This window comes from Rhinopithecus roxellana, chromosome 13, assembly GCF_007565055.1.
Source record: "Rhinopithecus roxellana isolate Shanxi Qingling chromosome 13, ASM756505v1, whole genome shotgun sequence".
Classification (NCBI taxonomy): domain Eukaryota; kingdom Metazoa; phylum Chordata; class Mammalia; order Primates; family Cercopithecidae; genus Rhinopithecus; species Rhinopithecus roxellana.
Genome location: NC_044561.1, coordinates 9814424 through 9825440, shown reverse-complemented (window position 1 = coordinate 9825440; position 11017 = coordinate 9814424). Strand labels below are relative to the sequence as shown.

Sequence of the window (11017 nt, the reverse complement as noted above, 5' to 3'; positions counted from 1 at the left end):
CAGGCGGTTCACCCCCACAGGGTCCCTGAACACGCAGGGGCTGCAGAAACAGCTGCTGGGCACCCTCACCCAGGTTGGCCCCTCACCCCAGTGTCCATGGGCCTGGCCCTCTGGTTTCCTTTGCTTTCCTTGCCTAGGGGCACAGTAGACACAGCAGCAGCAAAACCAAGGTGCATGTTAACACCAAAGTGCCTGTGACAGAAAGGGTGAGGGCCTGCTTGAATCTGTTTTTTTTTTTTTCTTTTTTTTGAGACAGAGTCTCTGTCACTCAGGCTGGAGTGCAGTGGCACGATCTTGGCTCACTGCAACCTCCGGCTCCTGGGTTCAAGCGATTCTCCTGCCTCAGCCTCCTGAGTAGCTGGGATTACAGGTAGATGGCACCACACCCAGCCTGAGCCTGCTGGGCCTGAGCCATGTGAATTTTGCCTTCTACTTAATATCAACATTGACTAGATTGGCCTGTAATCCCAGAACTTTGGGAAACCAAAGCAGGGAGGATCACTTGAGCCAAGAAGTTTAAGCCCAGCCTGGGCAATATAGCAAGAGCCCATCCCTACAAAAGATTCAAAAAGTTGGCTGGGCATGTGGCTCACACCTATAATCCCAGCACTTTGGGAGGCCAAGATGGGCAGATCACCTGAGGTCAGGAGTTCAAGATCAGCCTGGCCAACACGGTGAAACTTCGTCTCTACGAAAGACATAAAAATTAGCTGGGTGTGGTGCCACCTACCTGTAATCCCAGCTACTCGGGAGGTTGAGGCTGGAGAATCGCTTGAACCTGGGAGCCGGAGGTTGCAGTGAGCCAAGATTGTGCCACTGCACTTCAGCCTGGGTGACAGAGTGAGACTGTCTCAAAAAAAAAAAAAAAAGATTCAAGAAGCTAGGTGTGGTGGTGGCTCACACATGTGGTCCCAGCTACTTGAGATAGGGTGGGAGGATCACCCGGGCCCAGAAGGTCAAGGCTGCAGTGAGCCATGATCATGTCACTGCACTCCAGCCTGGGTGACAGAGCAAGACTCTGTCTCCAAAAAAAAAAAAAAACCTGACAACCTGAAGCATGTGCCGTGTCTATGGCTTCCAGAAGCTCTGAGGTTCTCGCGAATGGCTGGGGACTGTACACTCAGCCCCAGGGCAGTGTCTGGCCAGGAGTGGAGGCAGACACAACCTACTGAGTAGAGAACTAAGCACAGCAAAGCTCAGTGAAGAGGCAGGGTCTTGGTAGTTGGGGCCCAGACACTGGAGAGAAAGGAGGACTACTGGCACGAGAGCACCAGACGCTGGAGAGAAAGGGGGACTACTGGCACGAGAGCAGCGGACGCTGGAGAGAAAGGGGCACTACTGGCATGAGAGCACCAGATGCTGGAGAGAAAGGGGCACTACTGGCATGAGAGCACCGGACGCTGGAGAGAAAGGGGGACTACTGGCACGAGAGCAGAAGCAAAATGCAGTTAGGGGTCCCAGCTGGGAGGCACTTGGGGGGACTTCCAGGGGAGGCCTGGGGTTGGAGCAACTCAGGAACCAGTTCTGGGGCACAAGGAGGAGGAAGCTCTGGGGACATCTAGGAGGGAGGCCGGTGGCCGGGGTCCTGAGGAGGCCAGGCTGAAGGCATTTCTTGCACATTCTCGTCTCTCCACCCCTGGACGCCTCCAGAGTGGTTTATTCTAACCGCTGCCACCTCCTCAACTCCTAGGATGCCCTCAACTTTTTGCCACTAGGCCACACTCCCCTGCTGTGAACAGGCCAAATCCAGATGCTTCTCAGACCTCCTGGCCTGGAGCCTCTGGCAGCACTTCAGGCTCTCCGGACACCACCCCTGCCCCCTGCACCTCCACACCCCACTCCTCGCACCAGACGCTATTCCCCTGGAACCCATTTGTGGCCCACTGTCTTCCGTGACCAACACATCCTGTCTCTAGGATGTACCAGCACCTGCATGACCTGAGGTGACTCAGATTCTGGTCACCTCGTGCAGGTGACCCACCAGCAGAGGCCCTGTGCAATCAGGAGAAATCGATACCTTTCCTCTTGGACATCCAAGAGCAAGTTAGATCCCCTAAATGGCCAATAACCCTGACATTTCCAACATAAATGAGAGAGGACTCTTTGTATTTTTTTGAGACAAGTTCTCGCTATGTTGCCCAGGCTGGAGTGCAATGCCCCATCATGGCTCACTGCAGCCTCCAACTCCTGGGCTCAAGCAATCCTCCCACCTCAGCATCCCAAGTAGCCAGGACTACAGGCACGCACCACTACACTCTGCTAATTTTTAAATTTTTTTGTAGAGATGGGGTCTCACTACGTTGCCAGGCTGGTCTTGAACTTCTGAGCTCAAGTGATCTGCCAGCTTCTGCATCCCAAAGTGCTGGGTTTACAGGTGTGAGCCACCACACTGGAGAGAGGACTCATGTAGCCTTCACTTTAAAAATTAAGCTAGCTTCCCTTCACTCTCAAAACCAGAATTCTCAGCACAATTTTCTCAAGTGAGAAGGGGCCAAAAGAAATCAAATTGTTTCCCAGTCAAGAATTTCTACTTTTGGCCAGGCACAGTGGCTCACGCCTGTAATCCCAGAACTTTGGGAGGCCGAGGTAGCTGGATCGCCCGAGCTCAGGAGTTTGAGACCAGCCTGGGCAACATGGTGAAACCCCATCTCTACTAAAAATACAAAAAATTAGCCAGGCCATGGAGGCTCACACCTCTGGTCCCAGCTACTCAGAAGGCTGAGGTAGGAGGATCACTTGAGCCTGGGAGATGGAGGCTGCAGTGAGCCAAGATCGCATCACTGCACTCCAGCCCAGGCAACAGAGTGAGAGACCTGTCTCAAAAAAATAAATAAATAAATAAATAAAAAGAAAAGAAAAAAAAAAGCAATTCCTACTTTCTCCCAACGAGTATTCCAGCTATGAAAATCACCATTGACTTTAATATCCATGTGAATCTTTGTACGCACTTAAGAGGTCAGAAGAATGCAAAGAAGTGAGAGGAGGAGGAGGAGCAAATGCTTTTCAGCCACAGCAGAAGGCTGGCACTTTGGAGGGTGGAGGCCTTTTGACACCCAGCCCAGTCCAGGGGAGCACAGCGTCAAGCCGAGGGTCAGGCACCAGCAACTTCTCTTTCCACTGTTGGGTCTTCCTGACTTCAATACATCTGCAGCCTCCTCCCTCCAGTTGCCTCCAGCTATTCTGACCTCTGGGAGAGCAGCCAGGGAGCACCCACCTGGCTGCATGTGCTGACTCGGACTTCCCAAGGAGTGCTCAGAGCACTTTTTTCTCAAGATGCTCAGGAGAAAAGCTACCCAGGCCTTCCAGAGAACCAGACTTTCTCCTCTTAAGATTCAAAATGGTAAGCTGCGCGTGGTGGCTCACGCCTGTAATCCCAGCACTTTGGGAGGCCGAGGCGGGCGGATCACGAGGTCAGGAGATCGAGACCATCCTGGCTAACAGTGAAACCCCATCTCTACTAAATACAGAAAATAAGCCGGGCGTGATGGTGGGCGCCGGTAGTCCCAGCTCCTCGGGAGACTGAGGCAGGAAAATGGCACGAACCCGGGAGGTAGAGCTTGCAGTGAGCCGAGATCGCGCCACTGCACTCCAACCTGGGTGACAGAGTGAGACTCTGTCTCAAAAAAAAAAAAAAAAAAAAAAAAAATCAAAATGGTAAGCCAGGCGTGGTGGCTCACGCCTGTAATCCCAGCACTTTGGGAGGCCGAGGCGGGTGGATCATGAGGTCAGGAGATCAAGACCATCCTGGTTAGCACAGTGAAACCCCATCGCTACTAAAAATAAAAAAAATTAGCTGGGTATGGTGGCGCATGCCTGTAATCCCAGCTACTGAGGAGGCTGAGGCATGAGATGAGAATCACTTGAACCTGGGAGGCGGAGGTTGCGGTGAGCCAAAATCGCACCATTGCACTCCAGCCTGGGCAACAAGAGCAAAATTCGGTCTCGAAAAAAAAAGATTCACAATGGAGACTGGGCCTGGTGGTTCATGCCTGTAATCCTAGCACTTTGGGAGACCAAGATGGGAGGACTGCTTGAACCCAGGAGTTCAAGACCAGCCTAGACAACATAGCAAGACCCTGTCTCTGTTTAAACAAACAAACAAACAAAAAAGCCTAGGCAACATAGGAAGACCCCATCTCTACAAACAATAAAAAATAAAAAATTAGTGGCAGGACGCGGTGGCTCACGCCTGTAATCCCAGCACTTTGGGAGGCTGAGCGGGGCGGATCATGAGGTCAGATCGAGACCATCCTGGCTAGCATGGTGAAACCCCATCTCTACTAAAAATACAAAAAATTAGCCGGGCGTGGTGGCGGGCGCCTGTGGTCCCAGCTGCTCTGGAGGCTGAGGCAGGAGAATGGCGTGAACCCGGGAGGCGGAGCTTGCAGTGAGGTGAGATCACGCCACTGCACTTCAGCCTGGGTGACAGAGCGAGACTCCATCTCAAAAAAAAAAAAAAAAAAAAAAAAAAGCTGGGTAGGGTGGTGCATGCCTGTGGTCCCAGCTACTTGGGAGACTAAGGCAGGAGGGTCACTTGAGCCCAGAAGATTAAGGGTGCAGTGCAGTAGTGATCGCACTACTGTACTCCAGCCTGGGCTACAGAGTGAGACACTGTCTCAAAAAACAATTAACAACAAAAAGCCAGGACTGGGCATGGTGTCTCAGCACTTTGTGAGGTCAAGGTGGGTGGGTCACTTGACATCAGGAGTTCTAGACCAGCCTGGCCAACATGGTGAAACCTCATCTCTACTAAAAATACAAAAATTAGCCAGGCGTGGTGGTGCATGCCTCTAATCCCAGCTACTCGGGAGGCTGAGGCAGGAGAATCACTTGAACCTGGGAGGCAGAGGTTACAGTGAGCCAAGATCACGCCACTGCTCTCTAGCCTGGGTGACAGTGAGACTCCTTCTAAAAAATAAAAAATGAAAGTGATAAATTGGCACCTGGCATCAGGGAGATGCCAGTTCCTGATCGGTCGCACCTGTTTCACTCAAGTGTTAATTGAATACAGGCACAAGGGAGAAGCAATTTCCTGGCCATGTGTATTAAGAGACAAAATGGCAGAGTATGACTTTCTGGGGGCACCCCACCAGAAAAAGGAAGAAAGCCTCAGATAGGCATACGTACAGTTTCCTAAAAACACTGCCTGCGCTCACCTCCCAAGGGCAAGGAGGGCACTGTGCATGTAAGGAGCCCACCCGAGGGGAAGAATGATGGGAAATGGGCCAGTCTATAAAGTACTAGGATCAAGGTTAAACACCGCACTTGACGTTTACATGCTGCTTAGGTCTCTTCCAAGAATACTTTCCTTTCTTTCCTGTTCTAAAACTTTTTAAAATAAACTTCCACTCCTGCTCTGAAACTTGCCTCGGCCTCTTTTTCTGCCTGGGCACCAGGGAAGGAGTGGGGAAGGGAGGAAGGGAGCACAGAAGCAGAACAGGCCCTGGCCTCACTGGGCCCTGGTGAGGGCCACACAGGCCTGACTCCCAGCACACTCCACTCCTGGGGATGCTCAAGGTGACAGTCCCACTACTCACCCCCAGCCTGCTTCTGAGCCCCTTGCCTGTGGTAGCACTTGTCATCTTGCCTGCATTGAAGCCAACCCTGAAGAACACCTTTGTCTCTCAGCAGAAGAGGCTTCAAGCAATGTGGACCAAGCACCTGCACCGTTCAGGGCCTTTGAGATACCCGCATCTGCGCCCACAGCTTTCCACTGCCAGGCCCACCAACGTCCAAGTGGATTCTGGCTCTCTATAGCATTTCCTGGTAATTCTACTACTTTTAAGCCTGGCTAAATTCCAAGATAAATGACTCAAGATAGAAAAAAGTATTTGATCTCCAAACTGACAAAACAACAGCTAGTTTATTTTCTAGCTATTATTTCGATATTTGGCATTCACACAAAAGCACATGATGAAGTAAAACCTTACCTGCTGAAGACTGAAAATAAAGCTTGTTTCTTTCCAAGTCGTATGCTTGGATCCTCACTATCAGGCGTCCTTTCCCGGCCCCTGGTCCCTAGCCCAGCCCCTGCTATCTGCAGGGACCTGCCTGGGCAGCCAAGTCTTGCTCATCCCGGGACCTGGCAGCTGCCCTGGAAGAGAAGCGTTGCCAGAGCTGCGCCCACCCTCCCTGGAGGTGGGAGGGCTTTCCTGGTCCCCTGGCTGGGCCAGAGCTGCCTTCGAAACACAGATCACCCTGGGTCTCCTGCCCAGACTGCATGCTCCTGGGGGCAAGATGCCATCTTCTCCTGCTCTGACACAACACCGCCGACAGGGGGTCCAGCCAAGCTCACCTCTCTTCCTGGAGGGCCATCTCCAGAGTGCTGTGGCCACACCCGCGCCACCCCTCCCACCACAGCAGCAGCTGCAGCTGCGTCCATTGTCTGGGGGTGGCCAGCTTAGTGCCCACCGTCACCTGGCAGCAGTCCTCCCAGTTCCACGGCCCCACTTCCTTGGCATGAATCTCAGCCCTTTCCTACTTCAGGGAGCAGGAACTTTGCCAGGAAGCTGAGGGATCAACCAGGCCAAGGAATGAGACGGTGTGTCAGACAAGGAGAGCTGAGGTCCAGGGTGTCCAGGGCCAGACTGGACACTGCCAGCCCCAAGGCTAACAGCATCCTGACAGGACAGTGAGCCCAGATTCATGGAGAAGGGGACATAGTGATGAACAACTGACAAACACGGGAATAATAAATTTATTATAATCACAGATGGTGGGGTAGTGCACATAAAAAGGGGGGACCTCTTCTCACCAGAGGGCTGCTGGCCAGTGCCCAGAGTGGCAAGCAACACAGGGAGGCGCTCCCTGCATGGCCCTGGCCCGCTGCCAGGCCCATTCTCTCTGAGTGGCTCAGTGTGTGGTGCTCTGAGGACGCGGGTCCCGAGGGCCTTGCTCTTCATCCTTCACAGTGGGGACATGGCCTTCGTGCCAGCGGTGCAGGGGTGCCAGCAGCAGGATCCCCGATGTCCCGGCTCCCTGGGTGCCCCACAGTGCTCAGCAGGAATGCCGTGAGGGCTGAGGCCCAGCTGGTGGCAGGAAGCTGGCAGTACCCATGGGCCAGCCCTCCCTCCAAAAGGCAGCCTGTGCCCTGGACTTGGGGGCTTCCCTGGGGGTGCCGCACCTGCCCAACGCAGCATAGCCTGAACCCAAAACTGTGACCAGAGAATCCCATGTGTGTTTTAAGGGTTTCCTACGTCCTCTGTGTTCTCCTATAGAAACGAGTAGCAGTGTGTCTAGCACACACAAGATGCTCTAACAACACCCTGAGTGCACCCTCACGCTGCTGAGACGGACCTGGACCCTGGACAGGCCACGGTGAGAGCAGCCCGAGGATCGCATCTGGCTCCTTGGAGGAAGACACATGGAGGGGCCTTCTCTAAGAAGTTGGCCAACGCCCCCCAAGCAGCCCGCTCCACTGCGCCTATCCCAGTTCTGTACAGGTGTGGGATTTCGTTTGGCAGGTCCCCAAGGCAGAAGATAAAAGCAGGAAAGCTAACCTAACCCCAGGCTCTCTAAGGAAGCCAACACCTAGAAGTGTCTGACAGGAGGCGTGTGTCCTTGGCCCCGATGAGGCTGCGGGCCATCCCTGCAGTTATGGCTAGGCGGCTGAGAGGCAGGCCTGGTGGACGCTCTGGGCCCAGGTGTTGAGCAAGGCGGTGACCGAGTGCTTGTCCGGGAGCTGCAGCAGCCTGGAGGTCATGCAGCGGTGCACCGACTGGAGGAAGGGGTTGGCGTCTGCAACAACGTAGCAGGTGTGAACCTAAGGCAGCCAGCGCAGAGCTCGCTCCTGGCACACCCGGCAGTGCTCTGCAAGGGGCAGCCCCAGGCTCGAGCCGAAGCACCAGGAGGTGATGTCCTGCATGGTGCCCGGCCTTCAGGTTCTCCTCCCAGAGCCTCATCGTCAGTGAAGAACTGAATCTGAACAGGATCTAGGGCTCTGCCTCTAACAACCTTGGGGACCCAGCCCGGCTCTGCTGTGTGCCAGCTCTGTGCTCAGGGAGACTGCCCCCTGCCACCATAGTTCTCTCTGGAGCCACATCACCCAGATGGGGCCCTGTGCGCTCAAGCTGCCGGTGGGACCCATCAGCCCCGCCAAGGTAGTGGCCTTTGGGAAGCTAGTGGCCTCCGGGAAGAGCAGGGTCTGTCCTTGAGCCATGGGCTTACCCCTCACCCACTGAACACAACCACCCTGGACAGTTGACCTGACACAAGTTGAAGGGGCGAAGGGACACAGTGGGAGCAGAGACCCTTTCCTCTCAGGTAACCACTGGACAACCCGCTCCTGTCTGTGCAGGAGGAGCCAGAAGAGGCGAGGGAGGGGCTTGAGCTGGGGAGGGGCAGGAGCGCACAGTGGCTGTCCCCGCTGCAATGGAAGCCTGGTTTTCCACAATGACCCCTGCTTGCCCTGGGTCCCCAGACAGCTCCTCTGGGTCTACCTACCATACTGCCACTGCCGGTCGATCCACAGAGGGCTTTGGGCCGGATAGTCAGCGGGCACACTGAGCTCCAGCGGTGGCACACTGGGGAGGTCCTTGTCATCTGCAACACAGAAGGCTGTATCTGTGACCTGGACGAGCCCCGGCCTGCCCTGCCTCATAGCCCTGCTCTGGAACAGGACTCTTCACACCCTGGGAGGTTCTGGTGAGGCTTGTGGCAAAGCCTGGAGGAGGTCTCTCTGACTCTCAGATTTCCAAACATGAAGCCTGGAGTGCCCTGCATCGATGGGTGCCCAGAGGTCCTGCCTACCACCTCCCTAGGGCCCCAGGCAAGCAGAGCCACATCTGTGTTGGGGAGGTGAGAGTGTGCGGGCTTTGGCAGTGGGGACTGAGGCATCGTCAGGCTGTCCGGGGCCCGGTGTGTGTGAGGATAGAGCAGACAGCCTGGCTGGGCGTGAATACAGGGTGGGTTCTGGGCGCTGTGCTCTCTGGCTCAGACGGCAGAGTCCTGGGGCTGCGGTCAGGGCTTGCTTTCCTATGCCAGCCCCAGCCCTCTGGACACTCACCCAGCTTGCAGATCAGGTGCACAGTGCCATTGTTGCTGCAGTGAGAAGGGTCCAGGTTTACTAGGAACTTGGGGTCCAGCCTGGCCACCTCGCCCTGGAGCACACTGGGGATGCTCTGCCGCTCATCATCCTCAAGCCTGCGCTTCCGGGTGCACACCACCGGGGCCCTGGGGAGGCGGCATGGTGACCACAACGGGCACACACGGCCCAGGGCTGGCCGCCCTCCGCGAAGCCCAGCCCAGCTGGACGTACGTGATGGGTGGGCCGTGAATGGCGGTCATGGCTGGAACGAATGTGCGGTACAGGGAATGGTTGAAGACAGGTGAGCGGATGTTGGCCAGGACGGCGTCCAGGAGCGGCTGGCATAGGTACTGCTGTTTGGTCGGTGGCACCGGGGGCGGTGGGGGAGTGGGCTGGAGGCAGGATGGGCATGGTCAGCAGCCCAGGACCTGAGGGTTCCCCATTTAGGGGGCTTTCACACCCCAGGCCCGTCGTCACTCACAGCCAGATTCCTGAGGCCTCTCACAGCCTCCACCCTTGTGCAGACAATGTTGGCTGATCCTGGGAATAATCCTCCACCCCTACAGCCTGTCTTCCCTACAGTCCCTGCCTCCTCTGAACTGGGTGGAGGAGGCACCCACGGGGCCATAGACAGAGGGTGACTTCTCCCATGTTCCCATCCAGCACAGCAGACCTGGCCTGGAAGCCTCGCGGGCAGGGTCCAAGGTCAGGCCCAGCCGCCACCCAGATGTCCTGATCTTGAAGGACCATCCCAGCGGTGCTCCCAGGAGCTCTTGGGGGAGCCCTGGTTCCCCTAGGAACCAGGAGTATCTGGCATCCCACTCACCACCGCCATGTCATTCTTGAGTTTCTCCAGGGCGATCTCACACTTTTGCAACGTCTTCAGGGGACACCTGCAGAGAGAGAGGACTTGGGCTGACCTCTGTGCTGGAGGAGTGGGAGACATGGCAGCTCTCAGGCTGGGATCCCAACCACTGCCACTGGGCCTTGGCCATCAGAAACCTCCTCTGCAGGACCTCCTACCAGTTGACCGGCTGTTCCCAGACCCAGAGTTGAAGGCAGGCAGCCCTCAAACCCAGGAGTTGCTTGTCCCTGGTTGGCAGAGTGAGGTGATGGGGCAAGAGAAGGGACAGTGGCCAGGCCCCTGATCAGGCTGGGAATGCCTCATTTTCATGTAGGCCAGTCTCTGCCCCGCTCATCCCTATAAACCTCACGAAGGATCAACCCATGAAGGCCTGGAGGACCACCCAATAGTGACTGGCATTCTATCCAGACAAGCAGAACAAAGAGACCCTTCTAGACGGGGTGGGGGGAATAGCCTGAGTTGAGGTGAGTGGGAGGTATATGCCAGTGCCCATGCAGTTTGGAGGCACTGCCCAAGCGCTGATCCTCACAGCGCCGTGGCCAGCGGCCCTGCCTTCCACCTGCTTCTCACCAGAGCCATCTTATTTCATTTTCATGACAGCACACATGAGCTACACATGGGTAACTGAGATGCAGTTGCCTGCCCATGGTCACCGGCAAGTCAGGGGCAGAACTCCAGGTCAGGCTCAGGCCCATCAGGACCAGCTGATGGTCAGGCCACTGCAAGCTGGCCCCTGGCTGCTGGCTGGTGAGGTCTGGCTGTGATGGCCCAGCATGAGGACCACAGCAGCAGCCAGGAGTAGGGCAAAGGCTGGGCACCGGCCAAGATGAAGCCTGGGCTTGAAGCCTCAGCACACACCAGAGTGGAGCCTTGGAGGCCTCTGGCCAGGGCTCAAAGAGCTGCCCGGTGCCTTTGCTAAACCCACATCATCACCAAGTGCTCATCCATGGCTGGGCTATCCATGCCCCTGTGGACCCTCCGTGGGCTGTGTGCAAAGCTCACCGCTTCGAGGGGTCTGTCAGAATGTCCAGAAGGCTCTTCATCTTACTCAGGTCCTTTTTTCTGTCTGGGACAGAAGAGAGGACACTAAGACACAAGCCCGGCAGTGTCCCCAGGGTGCAGGCCCT

At 55.8% G+C, this 11017-nt stretch overlaps 1 protein-coding gene across 3 annotated transcripts in view; it reads right to left on the bottom strand.

Moving 5' to 3' along the window:
- Nucleotides 1-6678: 6678 nt before the first annotated feature.
- MED15 (mediator complex subunit 15) overlaps nucleotides 6679-11017 on the bottom strand; it is an 86520-nt gene continuing 82181 nt past the window's right edge. For all 3 annotated transcript variants that reach the window (XM_010368995.2, XM_010368996.2, XM_030915486.1), the window contains 6 exons: nucleotides 10893-10956; nucleotides 9852-9918; nucleotides 9257-9417; nucleotides 9005-9171; nucleotides 8443-8541; nucleotides 6679-7737 (listed from right to left, as the gene is read on the bottom strand). In XM_010368995.2, coding sequence (XP_010367297.1) covers nucleotides 7601-7737; nucleotides 8443-8541; nucleotides 9005-9171; nucleotides 9257-9417; nucleotides 9852-9918; nucleotides 10893-10956 — 695 coding nt within the window. In that variant the 3' untranslated portion in view covers nucleotides 6679-7600. The remainder of the gene's footprint in view (nucleotides 7738-8442; nucleotides 8542-9004; nucleotides 9172-9256; nucleotides 9418-9851; nucleotides 9919-10892; nucleotides 10957-11017) is intronic.